This window comes from Magallana gigas, chromosome 9 (genome assembly GCF_963853765.1).
Source record: "Magallana gigas chromosome 9, xbMagGiga1.1, whole genome shotgun sequence".
NCBI lineage: Eukaryota > Metazoa > Mollusca > Bivalvia > Ostreida > Ostreidae > Magallana > Magallana gigas.
The window spans coordinates 49,830,667-49,847,504 of record NC_088861.1 but is presented as its reverse complement, the minus strand read 5'-3'; the positions used below and the strand labels follow the sequence as shown (position 1 = coordinate 49,847,504).

The following is a 16,838-nucleotide window of genomic DNA, read 5'->3' as shown; positions in this document are numbered from 1 at the left end:
GTCAAAAAGCCTGGACATTAATTTATCGTCGGGAAGGGTTGAGTAAGGTGTAGAAAGTCGTAAGTTTTAAATCTAAATTTGTATTCTTACTTGTTACAATTTTTTCTAAAATATCAGACTATAACAGTGGCTATCAAACCAGTGTCATGGTTCTACAAAATACAATCATTTTACAAAACTTTGCATTCCGAGTTTTTTGAAAACTTCAACAAAGTAAGAATCCAATTCTTTATTCGCATAAGACCAGTTCAATGGTATATGAGCTCCATGTTCAAGTACATGTATTTAAAGCAATATGAGCTGTATTTTTTAGAATTTTATTTTCTGCAAAAACCTGTTAGTATTATAAGTCTGCATATAACTTAAACTTTTATGATAAATAAGATTTGAAACAATCATTAATTTTTGTCAAAGGAAATATTTCTCTTCTACGGAATATATAGCCAATTAATTTTTGTACAGGACGACAATAATTCAATTTTGCTCCAAATATAGATTCTTAACGGCCTTTTCCACAAAAATATGGCTGACAGAAATTTAAAAACCATGAAATTTATGTCATTTAAGTAGAAAAGAACATTTTAGTAAAAAAAAAATCGACATAAAAAATGCAGCTCATATTGCTTTAAACAATGAAATGCATTCTTTGGTGATTCGTTCGGGATATGAAAGTAGCGACATTGAAGAAAAAATACATAACCCGCGTTAGTTTATATTAACATCTTTCTTTTAAGTGATTAATAAATTGATTAGGAAAAGTAAGTAACATTCACTAAATTGCTTTTAATGTACATAAGTACGTTAGCTAAAAGAAACAGCCAAATCGTCTTCTGTGAGACTTTGAGTCTGACATTATCATGATTATTCCATGATCTTTCGAAGGTCGCTGAAGGTTTAGACCAATCGACAAACAAGGTGTGTCAATTTCAGACCTGTCAATTTCTCCTCAGTTTCAGTCGCTATAGATTTCGACAAATCGACAAACGGGGCGTGTAGATTTCAGTATGGCTGTTTCTATAGAGCTAGATTAGCTGGATTAACAATAAGTTTTCGTTAGAAATAGAGGGAATAATACTTGGTAGATTTCAATATATACAAATGAATACAAAAACAGGCAAGGATCACAATACATGTGTATGTAATAAAAGTTTTTAAAAAGTGGAAATACAGTTGGTTTTACAGGTTTTTAAGAAAGAGAAGACAAAGAACTTTTTTAATCAATATTGACAATGTTTTTAGTTTTTCATTAAACTTAAGGTTTAAATATTTGGATGTTCATTGTGTCTCTTGGACAAAAACATTTTTCTACTTTGCAAAAGGCATACATTATAAAAGATAATGGACATTATCCCCAATACTATTACAATCACACATGTACATTTTCTCAATGTCTTGTCAATATTATTCAATCTACCTGTTTCTACTGGAAATCGATGGTTCCAGGTTCGTAATTTTGTAAATTAAACGTGATCTGTAGATCTCTAATTAAAATCAACAAATAATTTTCTAAATTAAAGTCTGTTTTGGTTAAGTTCTATAATAAAGTACATGTCTATTGGGTTAATGACTTTGTCAAACCATCTAGCTGACTTTTAATTGGATTTTTATTTCTAAAACGGCATATATAATTCCTATGACGCTTGTATTGTCACTATAATAAAAAAAACTATACTATTTCTTTTCACTATCTGACTATTCGACTTGTAAACCCGCTCCTGTACGACTTAAAATTGAATAAACTTACTCATGTCTAAGTTTAAGTGGTGTAATCGGGAAATGTTTCATCTTTAATAAAAATATGTATGCTGGTATTAAATCAAAAATTAAAGGGAGAACGGTAAATCATCTGAAATTTTCAATTGTAATGCCGGGGTCCGTCAAGGGGAAAATTTATTTTCCCTTTCACTTTATATTAATAACGTAGACAGGCATCTTATTGAAAAGGGAATTAGTGGTTAAGAGAAAATTTCCAAAGATATTGAAGATGATTTTAGTATTTTTATGAAACTGTTTAAATTTTGTATGTAGACGATACCTTTGCGGGTTTTGGCGACATTTTGTACCTAATTGATGAATGGTACGATTTTTAATAAAATCATGGTACCATTTTGGAGGTGATATCAAATAAAAAGAAATCTCAAAACCACGATTACTGTCCAATCGATGAGCAACGCATGATTTATTAAGATACATGTATTGTAAAACAGTATTGCGAACTTCATGTAAATCCTTCAGTTAATATATATGTACGAACAGTTTCTTTGTTCAAATATGAAATAAAGTAAAAAGTAAAAGATTTACCGCAAATAATTTGAACAAATTGGTATTTTCCCTTTTTCATCAAGGGAAGATAATTCTTCAAACAAGATGACCGGCTTCTTGCATGTTATCAGTTCATTTCACTTTCATTGTTATTTTACAGTACATGCTAACTAGTTTAAAATGATTCAAAATTGTGAAATATTCCTTCATTATACATTAAATCCCTTGATGAAAGGGTATTTTTTCTTCTGCACAAACAATAACTGTTCCCTACATTCATCTTTTCCTTATCATGGGAGATAATGATTTGTTTATAATTTTGATTGACTGAACCTTAAGCTTAACATAATATACACGGAAGCTTCTTTTCAATGTAGTCATATCTTTATACGTTTAATAAAGTAACTGGAAATTACCTTTCCTAAAACTGTTCTATTTCAAAAATTAATTCTGGAACGGTGTTTTGCCCTATAAAGCGAATAGAGGTTCTGTAAAACTAATCATCGCAGGCTCATTAAACTTAAGTTCATTAAGGTACTCAATCCATAACTATAATAGTTCGTGTCGGATAGATTGCAAGGAAATCTTAGAATGGTTTTAGTGCGTTTTTAATTTATAAGTTATAAATGAACTACCTTAACATTTTTTTCTCTTACTGCCTTCCTAGCGTAGCACAACAAAAATGTTTACCTTTTAAAGATCTTTATTTTATATGTCAGACATGTTAATTTTTTTTTTACACAATTTCTAGTCCTCTTTCAACTTTCACACAACAATGTAATATAAATTCACATAATATTTACAGTCAACAATAGGGTGAAGCTGTAAGCGACACCAATTAGATGCAAAAACAAGCCACTGGTTAGAAGCGCGTCAACTCTTGCATGATTTATGATTGCTTCCGACCAGAGATAAAAATTCTAAATATTTGTATGCTGGGGATTTCCTCGCTGAGCGGGCCTATCCCCTATGGGACATCAGGACAAGGGTTTCCCCTTTCTGATGTCACAGGGATTCTCCCATTGTATGAGGGATTCCCCCATTGTATGAGGGATTCCCCATTAGTCTGAGTCCGATTCACTGCTCTCCGTGTCGCCGCGGTGCTTCATTGACTGGAGCGCCTTCTCTCGGAGCTGACGTTCTCTCTCTATCTCCTCTTTGGATTGAATTGACTGAAGAGCCCTCTCTCTCAGCCGTTTCTCCAAGGCTTCCAGATCCTCATGGCTATCAGAGTCCTGAGGTAAAAGAAATCAGAAACCTTTCTTCGAGAATCATTTATGAATGTATTCATTTTTTCCTGAAGTGCCTTCATTTTTAAGAGTTGAATTAAAATCAAGGCTTATTTTAAACGTAATTTTCCTACATCTAATTTTTCTACGACATATGTAAAACAAGGCAAATTCTTTCACAAGTGCTATTACATGGAGTAACATTGTTTACAGAATGGTCTTATCATTATCTGTTTGACATCCACTGTCCCTTGGATAATATAAGTCTGCCTGCTGTACTCACCTCATGGTCCTGAGCCTTGAGGGATTCCCCCATAAAGTGAAGGATTCCCCATTGTATGAGGGATTCCCTGTCAGTCTGCCTGCTGAACTCACCTCATCATCCTGAGCCTTGCTTCCTTTATTGTGTTTATACTGTACTCACCTCATCATCCCGAGCCTTGCTTCCTTTATTGTGTTTATGCTGTACTCACCTCATCATCCCGAGCCTTGCTTCCTTTCTTGTGTTTATGCTGTACTCACCTCATCATCCTGAGCCTTGCTTCCTTTCTTGTGCTGTACTCACCTCATCATCCTGAGCCTTGCTTCCTTTCTTGTGTTTATGCTGTACTCACCTCATCATCCTGAGCCTTGCTTCCTTTCTTGTGCTGTTCTCACCTCATCATCCTGAGCCTTGCTTCCTTTCTTGTGTTTATGCTGTACTCACCTCATCATCCTGAGCCTTGCTTCCTTTCTTGTATTTATGCTATACTCACCTCATCATCCTGAGCCTTGCTTCCTTTCTTGTGTTTATGCTGTACTCACCTCATCATCCTGAGCCTTGCTTCCTTTCTTGTGTTTATGCTGTACTCACTTCATCATCCTGAGCCTTGCTTCCTTTCTTGTGTTTATGCTGTACTCACCTCATCATCCTGAGCCTTGCTTCCTTTCTTGTGTTTATGCTGTACTCACCTCATCATCCTGAGCCTTGCTTCCTTTCTTGTGCTTGTGCTTCTTGTGTTTCTTGTGCTTTTTGTGCTTCTTTTTCTCCTTCTTCTTCTTTTTCTTTGATGTCCGGGATTCCTGCAACAAACACACATTTTTTTTATGACTTAATCAAGACAATTTCATAACACAGGTACAAATTCTTATCAATCTTTATTCTATACATATGGTAAGTCTGCTACTGTATACAGTATATTGTATTAATTCTACAATAGATAATTACTTGATATGTCTTTCTCACCTCTGATTCGCTTCCCGATGCATTGTCCTTTCTCTCTACTTTCCTCCCTTGAGGAGCCTCTTTTTCCTCTCTGTCTTCACGAGGTTTCATCATGACAACCCTCTGGTACCCCTCCTCTTCGTCATCCATATAAGGTGTGCCCCTCTTCTCGACTCGATCTTCCTCCTCCTCCCATCGTCCCCCCATTACTCTACGGTCATACATACTGGCCTCCTCTCTACCACGACCCCTGACCTCTGCACTGCGATCCCTGGGTCTCTTGGACTGAGGGTAGTTGTCTGACTCACTGAACTCCCGACTTCGTTTGCTTACCGGCGAGAAAGATCTGTCCGCTACAGGAGGCGACCTTGAATCTCTGCGTCTGACCTGCGGTGACCTACGGCCTCTGACACCTGGTGACCTAGATCTAGCTGGCGGGGAAGGTGACCTGCGGTCCCTGATGGGTGAAGGAGATGGCCTTCTAGATCGCTTCCACCGGTCTTCTTCAGAAGGGGATCGTCGTGCCAACCGACCACTGGGCGATCCCTCCCGGACTTCTCTCTGCGAGGCCGACCTGCCTGTTGGAGATTGTCCACGACCTCTGGGTGGAGATGACCTCTTTCTAGATGTCCTTTCCATTTTTCTGGGTGGTGGGGAGGGCTCTCTCTGGGGGACACTGGAGTCTGAGCTCTCACTGTCACTCTCCTCAGACTCCTCGGGAGGGGGCCTCTTTGGTTTGGGGGACATCTGTTGTCGTCTCCCTTTAGACTTTTGCTCAATGTCTCTCTCCTTGTTTCTACTTAAAGAACTATCTTTTCTGTCTCTGGACTGGGGCACCTGTTTCTTTTTAGGGGGTGGTGAGGGTGAGCCTGACTCAGACTCGGAGTCTTCAGTATCTTCCTCCCTCTTCTTTCTGGGGGCCTGTCCCTTCTTGCCTGTGGGAGAGGGTTTACGCTTTTTGACCGGCTCTGGTGACTCCACTGGCCTCCTTCTTTCTGGCTTCCCTTTGTCTGGGGCCACATCCTTCACTCGTCTCTGTTCAGGGCTTGATGACTCACTCGAGTCAGACTCAGACTCAGAGGATGAACTCTCACTCTCCTTCCTCTTAGGGATTGGGGGGGAGGACCTCCTTCTGACCTCTGCAGGTCTGTCCAGATCTCTTGGTTGCCTTTCGTCTGACCCTCTCTGTAACATTTCTCGCCTGGGTGGGGATTCCTGTCGTGACCTAGATTCCCTGCGTGGGGACCCCAAGGATTCCCTCCTCCGTGTGGGGGACCCCTCAGAGTCCATCCTCCGTCGTATTCCCTGGGAATCCTGGGTGTCCATCCTACGCCGCCTCTCCTGGGACCAATCTCCTGGGGGTGACCGTGGTCTCCTAGGGGGGGACCGCCAGCGCTTGGGGGGAGAGTAGCCCCTGGAGAACCCATCTCTTCTGAATGGGCTCCTACAAAATTATGCAGCAATCAAAGTCCTGTTCTGTGAAGCAGGTGTTCATAAAATAACAAAACAATATCTTTTTTTTGTCAACTCACTTAGATAAAAAATTATAATTGAGAGAGCTTCAACAAGTAAACATTACATAATTGAACAATGCTTAAACTCTTAAAACTTTGCCAACATTGAAGTGAGTATAACTAGTTCAAACATTAATTTACACGAAATTTTGACAAAAATTTCTTTAATTTTGTAGACTTATTCAATAAACCATAATGCAAACTTTCAACTTCACTCCCATGTTGTAAATGATTACAACTGTTATTATGAAAGGTGATAAGTACTCCAATTAGTTATCAAATCCCTTCTATATTCGTCAGCTTAAGACACCATTTTTTTTAATTGCCAAAAGTCAGTTAAAGCAGTCAACACAGCACTTTGGGACTACAATTGAGGGTCACTTTTCACGTAAGGGAGTGGGTAGCTTAATGCTGGGTTTACATATAAAAAATTGCTGGGTGGGTCTAAATATGGTCACATAAGACAGTTGCTTAATACAGAGAGTCACCAAGGTTATCTAGACTGTAATTTTTCCTATGCATTGTTTGCCCCATTTTGATGTTACTCATCTTAAAAGTTTACCTTCTCTGGTCAAAGTACGGGGAGGACCCTCGTCGTGGTCGCCTTGGTGACCATCTAGGTGAAGGTCGTCTGTATCGCACCGGACTGAAGCGACTGGGGGGAGGGGATCGTCTGAAATCAAATAAAATCCACTAAATGATTGGTACAAATAAGGGTAAAAATATCAATGAGTTTCTGTCGCATTCGGTTAAATAATGCTGAAGGCATTGCTTAATATAATTGCCATTTGAAATGAAGAATTACTCATTTTTTTAATTCTTAGTAAAGAAACTGAGTGCTTTAGTTACATGTACAATATAAATCTCTCATGTCAACAATGTCCTTGCATCATAGCATTTAAAAATACATGTTGATGCAAGACCATAAAAGAAAATTATTTTCTGAAGCCAACATTTTAGAATATAATGTACATTATTTTTTTTAATAAAAAGATTTGAGAAGAGGAATAACAATTTGATTTGTTTGTGAGTACAACTCCTACCTCCTGCGTCCCTCCGGAGAGAACCTCCGGTCTCGTCGCCGTGGTGATGGGGAACCCCTCCCTCCTCTTTCTGGACGTCTCCTCTCTATAAACAGACAAAATAGAGAATAAAATTCCACACACAGAAATGATAGGAGCTTAACATAATAAAGAGAGACAGAAAATATTAGCACCTACAATATACCAACAGACAGACAGATTATGTTAAGGCCTACATTTAACCAACAGACAGACAGATTATGTTAATGCCTACATTATACAGACAAACAGAAAATATTGGGACTTACACTACTTAAATCCTGCAAGATATACTTGTACAGCAAACAATAAGAGCTTTTACAGAAGTACACACTCCTTATCAACTGACTTTAAGGTTCTATTTGTCACATATTGGTACTTCATGCAGATTTATACATTTCGAAGTTGCAGCTGATTCTATTAATTCACTTGACACAAATTTCTCGAAAAAAATTCTCTAAAAAAAAAAAAAAATGAAATTCCTCCTTGATTCTGGATGGGAATCCCCTGCTATTTATAGAACCATACCTGGGGAAGCCTCGCTGTCTGAGGAGGAGGATGACCCACTGGAGTCGACATCATGCTTCCTGTACTGTCTCCTCTTCTGTACACCCGCCTTGTCTGGGGAATCCTCCGATCCACTCCTCTTATCTCCCTCCTATAACACATTTAATATATACACTTATTGCATTTCGACAGGGGATGTGATATTCACGAGAGGAGTAAAATTATCATTTATTTATATAAAACAATGAAATATCATCTTAGAATTAGAATTGTGTGTGTGTAAACAGTTGTCCACAGGTTTACTGTGAAAGTAACCGACACAACTTATATGTGTTCTCTTACCTTGGCTGCGTCTTTCTGTTTGGAGGGTGAAGCTGACCTTGAACTGTCTGAACTGCTGGACGACCCTGAACTGTCAAGGTCATTTCATACAGTTAATATATACATACTTAATACAATTAAAAACTTCATTGTCATTTCATACAGGAAAAATGGAGGCATCAATTGTTTAACAGTTACAGACAGAATCTATATATAAAGAGATATTCTATCTTCTATTAACTATAACCAGGCGTTTTTTTCCTGGTCATTCATTCACTGTTATCTTATATCTATGGTAAAAATCCAATGACAATCTGTGGCCAACCTTTACATAATTATAACATAAGCTATCACATACTTTGACCTAGATTTCGCTCCCCTCCTGCGGGGGCTTCGTTCTGCTGACCGCCCTGCTCTAGGCCTTCCAGGACTGCGTCGTCGTGGCGACACACTTCGTCGTCGAGGTGGTGACCTCCTTCTGGGAGACTGTGAGCGCCGTCTAAATCGCCGCGGCGATCGTCTTCTGTCGCGAGAACGACTGCGGGATCGTCGTCTGGGAGGGGTACGCCGTCTGGACCTGTTACCAAGAAATCCATTATTTCTGTAATGGAGGACTGTACACACAAAAACTACTCCACAATACCTTTTTGTCAACAAAACAGATTCCAACATATCTGCTTGTTACAACAAATGCTTCATATCTCTTGCATATCAGATTGTAAAAAAAAGGAGTATTTCCAAAAATATACATATTATTATTGTCCCATATTTTGGAAGAAGACCAAAACATCTATATGATCAAGACTCTTTTGAATCCTTTTTCACAAGAGGCCGTGATTCGAGACAAACCTAGAGCGTGATCTTCTTCTCCGTCGTTCGGCGGAGCGACTCCTGTGTCGGCCGGAGGAGGGACTCCTCTTCCTGTCGGCGGAGCGACTCCTTGACCTTGACCTACTGGCCGACTTCTTCTTCTCCTCCTCTTTATCTGTCTTCTCTTCTTTCTTCTCTTCTGTTCCATTCTCTTTGACTGATTCATTTACTCTACAACAGGAAAACAATGCTGCTACATTCCACACTGCATACAATCAATCTACGTTCTCTAGGACTAAGCCCATACACAATCAAAATTTTTATTTAAAATTTACTTTATATCAAGAGTCTCCCTATTAATATAAAATATTCTTCATCATTTCGAAAATATCATCCTAAAATATGAAAATTATGAAAACTATGAAAACTATCTTTCAAAAAGTCTAAAAAGTCTTTGGCTTTTCTAGAATTAAAACAATGGAAAACGTGTCAATACACATGAACTCAGACATACATGCATTAATTCTTAATTGAAATGACAAAAGTTGAGTTTAGAAGTCTGGAAATGAGCTTACAGTTACTTAATGTTTTTGTGGGGAGTTATAATGTAACCAAATATACGACAAAAGTTTTTCTAAACCCAACCAGTTGGTGCAGTACCCTACTCCACAAAGTCCTTACACAATTTTTGCCTCCCACTAGTTGGTGCAGTAGCCAAACACTACTGCACTAAGTCCTTACTTAGTACCCACACCTACTTAACTAAGTCCTTACTCAGTTTTTGCCTCCAGGGCCGACTCGTCCGGTTTCTTGGGAGATTCCGAGTTCTTGACAGGGCTTGGGCTCTTCTCCTTTTTTGGGGATTTCCTCTGTGAAGATTCCTGCCTCCTCTTTGGACTCCTACTCCTGGACCTCGACCTTCTAAGTAAAGGTCAACGATTAATATTTGATTCCTTGAAACTGAACAAATTACAAGTGCATTAACAAACATTGTCTTGATTATGATATCCAATGATTGGAACTTTATTAAAATTGAAAAGCCAAACTTTAAACCACTATTGGATAACTCTGTCATTGGAGGAAAAAAAAGGCTTGGAAAAGCGCCACAAAAGCAAGATTTATGTCGTTGAAAATTTGAACAAGATGCTGCTGCTCTGTGAAGAGTGTGTCATTAGCCTCCCTGCTAATTTTTCTGGTTTTGTTTTGTTTTGTTTTTTTATTGGACTTTCACATATCTTTTCTGTTTTTGTTGGTTGCACACAACTTAATTGCATAATGTAATTGCATAACTGAATGTAACTGACCTCCTCTGTCGTTTTTCCTTCTCTTCCTGTTCCCGGAGGGTTTCCCGGATCTGCTCCTCGTGTTTCTTCAGATTGGCCTGGATTCTCTCCTGCTCAGCCTACAATTCACATCACATCATACTTATTCAGTTATACATATACAGTAAATTATCTCCACTTTATAGATACACAAAGATTTGGAGTACACATTAAAAATCATTTATATAATCATTAAAACAATGAAAAGCCTCATGATTCAGAATAACTTCTGCTATAGGGCTGACAACATGATAAGATGCAACCAGGAAACAATAATAATCTATGTCACAATGTACTCATTCAGTAACAATAACTCCACAATGAAGCTACACCATACACACTACAGTTGATGCAGCGACACAATATGGCTCCCACCTTTTTGCGTTTGATCTCCTCCTTCTTCTGCTCCACAAACTTGGCGGGGATTCCCCCGATGTTGTCCTGGGCACTACACAGGTGCTCCCACAGCTCCCCCAGGAACACTCGGGCGTTCTTTGGGTTCAGGAAGCCGGTCAGGTTGATCTGCATCTCTTTGGGGTCAGGGAACTGTAAAGATAGGGGAAGAGGCCGCATGAACTTCATAGACAAACACATGGACGTCTACAAAACTACTCACCAGAGGTTCACCTGTAAATGTGAGAGATTGATCAATTCACAGCATATTCATTTAGCGTAATCATTCAATTCAAAATGAAGAAAAAATGAACTTAATGAGAGAAAACAATTTTCCATCAAACATTTAAAGACTTTCGAATGATTAACTCAATGGATTAATACAGATAATGGGACAACAATGTTGTGCACTCAGTGTGAGGGCACACAGAGGTGATGCTAGACATCTGTAGTATAATTGACCATCAGTTGACAGACACACAGACAATTGAACACTTTCACAGGTTATGTCTGGCCATTCCCAATATCTTATACAGCGCCATTGCAAACTTCTCCACGTCTGAAATTATTCCTCATTTTGTCCTTCCTATTCCTGATTTGCCTCCCCTTGATACTCCAAGTCTCTGAAACGTTTATATGTATACACAGTAGAGCCCCTCTGCAAGCGTCCCTCTAACACTGATGTGCTGGAATAAAAATTCATCCATAAGCCTTCAAATTCAGGGAAGTCTGCGCCAGTAGTAAATGTTGCTTCTTTTATTTTTGTCTTATCACAGTTTATCTAATGATTTAGTTTTTTAAGTCCCACTCTTTTTATATCTAACCTGTGTCCTCTTCTTCTCCTGAAAACTTTCTGTCCAACTGTTGTCATAATGTAAAATCTTACAAAATATTAACTCTTCCCCTTTAAACCATTACTCTAAAAGTTTTTCAAAGCCGAAATACCACCCATTAAAACTTATACATTTAAAAATATTTATACTTTTCCTCCCCCAATTTTTGTCAATTATGATGAATTTAACACTATTTTTTGTAACCAAAAAATGAAATGGCCCAGTTTAACTTCACCTGTTTTTCTTTTTAATTTAATTTTTTTTAGAGACAACAAGTTTCTACTCCACTCTAACTGGAATGGTGTACTACACAGAGTTATCTGCCCATGATGAGAATTGAGCAATACTTAACTTTTGACAGACAAACTTGACTGGCGCTCCTCCAGAAAAGAAATAAAATGGGTGATCCTCCTGTTTAGAATTATTATGTCGGCTTTTTGAGGCAGGGACAGAGAATCACTGCTGTTTCAGTGGAAGGAATAATCAAAAGTGTAAGTCAGCCAATCAAAATCAAGGAACATGTCATCCAATCAAATTCAATACATTTTCATCCAATCAAATTCAACACATTTTCATCCAATCAATAAAAAATACATCCAAAGTTTTAAAATATACAGTGTTTGTGAAACGCATCCTATCAATAATGCATTGAAAAATATAAAACATTTCCAAGAATTATTTTCATTGCTAATGTAACGTGTCAACAAAATTTCAGAAATAGTATCACAAACACTGGGACCATTCTCTACATGTGATGATCATTTCAAAACATTACTACCTACCAAAGTATCACATGATCATTTAATAAGCATTCATATTTTACACCTATATCAATAAGAACCGTTTCTAATAATCAAGAGAAAACATGTTGTCTTCCTACCCGTGGCTCCAGCTGGTTGTAGACAAATTCGACGAGTACGTCGTCCTCGATCCCCAAGAGCTCCGTGACGCGCTGTGCGATCCACGGCTTTACTGTGTCCACATTAACTTTAGACATGTCAACCTGGTAAAAGTACAAAGGGAAGGGCATCTTATACACATTTAAACCTTAAACACATACGGATTAATTATGATGAACAAACTACTATTTAAGGCAACCTTAATTTGCATCTCATAACCTATTTTCAGATTTATGTCAAAGATAACAATTCCTATGAAAAATTTAATTTTACTTTCACTGAATAAAAAAAAAAAATCTTTTTCCTGTCTTTTTTTAACAGTTTATAAATTTTTTTAGAATTTTTTTTTTTGATCAGTTAAACAAACACAATTTATAAGAAACCTTTTTCTCCAGTCCATCATTGAATTTCATGGACTTCATCAACTTTTTCTTTTTGTCACTGAATCTGTTGTCCTGATCAGCCGTTGTGCCCTGGAAGAAAAAAAAGGGTCATAGGGTCATAGGTTATATTACTGAAAGAGATACAGGCCAAAGAGTGTTTTACTAAAATATCTTTTCAGCATAAAATACTTTAAAACTTTTCATGTTCAAGACAGAAACTGTCTGGCTTAAGGATTTAAATGAAAATGGGTTGAAAATTTAAGACTTTGATTTTCACTTTTGTTAGATCTAAACCATAGCAGTAAGGGTATATATGTGAATAGTTGCAACTGTACTGGCCCAAGACCATTTCTCACCAGCGCAGTGTTATATCAATTTTTGTTTATAATTTGTGAGAGCTTGTCTTAAGCCAAGAGGGTCTCAATACATTTTAATGGCAACAATCAGTCGATGTCACGGCAAGATTTTTAGAATCACTTTGAACGTCATTTGTCTGATATTCTGAAGACACTCCAGTACACATAGTACAAAAGTTTTAGTCTCGAACATTCTTGGCGCGCAGAGATTACAATTCCCTCAAAAACGAAGCTTAACTTAACTTTCATTCCGTAGATAAAATAGAAGCATCAAACAGTTGTTTAATCATACAGTATGAGTGAAACCACCAAATGATGGGCTATGCCCAAACCAATCTGACTAAAGCAGAAACCTCTATTATACGCTGTCCTATAGAGGTCTGTGCTTTAGTCAGATTGTGCCCAAACTCCTGAGAGACACAATAACTCACAAGTACTGTTGGGGTTTGTTTACACCTCTTTGGTGGCTAGACCCATTATTATTGATCCCATAGCACCTGCATCGACCTCTATCATTATTCTTTAAGGCCCATATACAATGGCTGCACACGTTGATGGATTAGACAAAGTGTATAAAAGCCAGTCATTTGTGCGCAGTTTTTTTTCGTCCACAAAATTGGGCCAAAATTGCACATCAAGCGCAATGTAAATTCACTAAATTGAGTAAATGTTAAGCGCCAATGCACAAGATGCATTTTCCTACATGTTTGTAAATTATTCTACAAAAAAAAAATGGACTACAATTCTGAAAACAGTGACCTCAAGAAAATAACAACCTTAAAGAATCCTGCGTCTGTCATCCTGCACGCTGCAATATGGCCACTATCTACAACCCACAATGCAGTTCACCGGTAGTCGCAAACCACGTGTCCACTTTCATTTTCGATGACGACGCAAAAGATTCCGAATTCAATATGGGGAGAACGATTTTAGCAGATGAGCATTTACAGAGCTATATATACGAAATTCTTAAGTCTGGTAAATGGACTATCGGATTAATAATAGGACAGCTGACATCACAAAAAGATTATGCCGTAAAATTAATTCGTACACCGGAGCCGGTCGAAGACGAATGCAGTGAAGATGAGGAATCGGCAAGTCCATCGAAAAGGAGAAAAAGAAACAAACCCGAAAGTCTGGCGACCGTGGACGAACAATGGGTGGCTCAACACGCCAAGCAGGTCACGCGGATGTTGCCAGGTGGAATTGACGTGATTGGAGTATTCGTTGTTGCACCACCAAAAATGACCCAGCCGGCGCAATCAAAGTTAAGGCAGGTGTTATTTGCGATTCAGAAAGTGCAGAAAAAGACATTTCCTTTAGAAAGTGAGCAGAGTGTCACAGACCGAATTCTGCTTCAGGTGTGTTCAGAGACGAAAAAGTTCACCTGTCGTACTGTGGATGTAGCCGACCCAAAAAGCGACATGCGTCCCGCGGAATGGAAAAGTCAGTCCTCGGGAGAGACATGGATTAAGCTTCAGTCTCGCGTCAGTGTCAACATTCACATCAATATTCCTCAGAAAAATCAAGATCAGATGTTCTTCAAGCGAATTCAGGGTGCCATCTTGCCATACTGTCACCGTATTCAGGACGGAATAGTCATGATTGACAACAAACTGCGCGGGGGTCAAGAGCTGCTGGTTCCCTCGCAGTCTGAGGGGAAAAAAGGGAAAGGAAAGGAAAAGGGCACAGTAATGAAAGAACCAATGAATGTGAAGTTCCTGACGCAGTTAGAGTCAAGCATTTCCACAGCCCCTGTGATTGAGGATTGCAGTTCTCGTATGATCATCAAAGGCTGCATCAGTTGTCGAGCATTTGTCAACTCACGATCCACTGTAGATGAAGCAACACGTGCCATAAAAGCTGACTTTATTCGAAGTTTGATCAGTCGCTGTGAATTACTGAGCGAGGATATTGACGTCATTGAAGAGGAGACAAGCATTAAGGAACTCTACGACACACCTATCAGAGTGTTCGGTTGTCTGCCTTTGTCGACCATCGAGTTCTGTGACTATGTCTTTCAAGATGAAAAGATTGAAGAAGTCATTCAGAGAATAAAAGAATTGCTCGATGTCTTGGTAACAGAAAATGACCTTGACCTTACTAGTGAAAAAGTGGCCACAGAAGAGGACTGGTCCAATGCCCAAGGAGTGCAGGCCCAGATATCAGCTAGTGAATCTACCCCATCTGGACAGGTCCGGGAAATTCCTATTGGTGCAATTCTTGGAGCAGCTGTGTTAATATTATCTGTGGTTTTGTACTTCGTAACATCTTAACTTTGTTCAAAAGTTAAATTACACTACAGTGTTCTTGACAATACTTCAATTAAATGTTGTTTTAATGGTTTAAAATTAAATGTTGTACCAATGTTTTACTGTGTTGTTACCGAAGTGATTAAGAATTTATGATTTCTTTAATCGTCTTCAAACAGGAATACATGTCAAATCGTGTTGTTCAAAGCATTACCAAAAGCAGTCTCTCATTGTTCACAGAACCTGGAGAATTAATTAGTATTATATTTTGCGTGTACGATATTTGGAGGAAATTAGTTTTCAAACAAATTGGTGTGGATTTGAATTAACGTATTCCTGAATTCTACTATTCTTATACACATATGCATGGTATTAAGTGATTTACTTAATTTAGCGAAAGCCACATTCCACTAAAAGCGCTAAATAGAATACACAGCCAAATGTAGTATGTTAACAATATCCATAGATCAGTGTATTACTTGTCCACCGGTGTTGCCAGTAAAACATTTGTTTTTATATTTTTCAATTTTCAATTTCAATTTCTTTATTAACCAATTAAGGGCCCTCAAGGGGCAACATGAAGACTGTTGACATACAACATCCAATGAACATAAAACATTCAATAAACATATACAAGAGGGAAAGAGCTGGATGATTTAAAGAACTATGACAGACATGAACAATTAAATAGTATATATGTATATATATATGTATAATTATGTATGTTTCCATACATTCAATATAGTGTCTTCTATATATTTATGTTAAACACCATACATAAATATGTCAAGATACAAATGCACATACAAATTTGAAATAGTTTATCATATGATTGAAAAATAAAAAACCAATATTTGAATAGGAAATACAAATTAAGGCAATGCCTTTTGTAAAAATTTACCAACAGAGTTTAATATATCTAATTCTTCACAGTTTAGAATCCAAAATAATTTTTGTTTATCTTCTAAACTAGTAAAATGTTTTGCTTTAGATGAAATTAAATCAAATAGTTCCTCTCTTTCTTTTGTAAATTTGCTGCATTGGATAAGAAAATGTTCTTCATCTTCAATTTTATTAAGTGTACAATTTTTGCATATTCTTTCTGTTCTAGGTGTGTTATTATATCTGCCCGATTCAATAAAAAGTCTATGCGCTGATATCCGCAGTCTACAGATTGGCTTTCTGTATTCAGGTCTTAATATAGTTAAATACTTTTCCAGTCTGAAGTTAGTTTTCAAAAATAAATAAGTAACAAGTTTGCCATCTTTAAGTGTTTCATTTGAGTACTGCCAATCCATCAAATATTTTTTAGTCTGAGATTGTTTTAAAGAAGTAACAAAGTCTTTTTTAGAATATGTCATAATGTTTTGAATATTAAGAATGTTTAGTAGCTTTTCAATAGAGGAATACCAAGTTGTATTTGTTTTTATATGTATAGGTTGTTAGATATTTCTCCTTGATCATATTGATACTTTAGTTTATATTACATAGT

The 16,838-nt window shown here is 37.6% G+C and overlaps 2 protein-coding genes across 6 annotated transcripts; one reads left to right on the top strand and one right to left on the bottom strand.

The window, feature by feature from the left end:
* Positions 1 to 2,947: 2,947 nt before the first annotated feature.
* LOC105331448 (serine/arginine repetitive matrix protein 1) lies at positions 2,948 to 13,995 on the bottom strand. 5 transcript variants are annotated; one of them, XM_066072037.1, is made up of 15 exons: positions 13,871 to 13,995; positions 12,739 to 12,828; positions 12,337 to 12,459; positions 10,606 to 10,776; positions 10,213 to 10,310; positions 9,683 to 9,829; positions 8,948 to 9,139; positions 8,457 to 8,699; positions 8,120 to 8,189; positions 7,799 to 7,928; positions 7,253 to 7,337; positions 6,772 to 6,882; positions 4,717 to 6,139; positions 4,443 to 4,553; positions 2,948 to 3,497 (listed from the first exon to the last, which is right to left on the bottom strand). In XM_066072037.1, the coding sequence occupies exons 1-15, from the start codon at positions 13,892 to 13,894 to the stop codon at positions 3,324 to 3,326; spliced, it is 3,192 nt and encodes a 1,063-aa protein (XP_065928109.1). In that variant the 5' UTR covers positions 13,895 to 13,995; the 3' UTR covers positions 2,948 to 3,323. The 5 variants fall into 5 exon arrangements, with proteins under 5 accessions (XP_065928109.1, XP_065928111.1, XP_065928110.1 ...); XM_066072039.1 differs by having other exon boundaries at positions 8,457 to 8,675; XM_066072038.1 differs by having other exon boundaries at positions 9,683 to 9,826.
* On the top strand, positions 13,895 to 15,465 carry LOC105331447 (protein odr-4 homolog). The gene has a single exon (XM_011433637.4). The coding sequence runs from the start codon at positions 13,910 to 13,912 to the stop codon at positions 15,368 to 15,370; it is 1,461 nt and encodes a 486-aa protein (XP_011431939.3). The 5' UTR covers positions 13,895 to 13,909; the 3' UTR covers positions 15,371 to 15,465.
* The last annotated feature ends 1,373 nt before the right edge of the window (positions 15,466 to 16,838 follow it).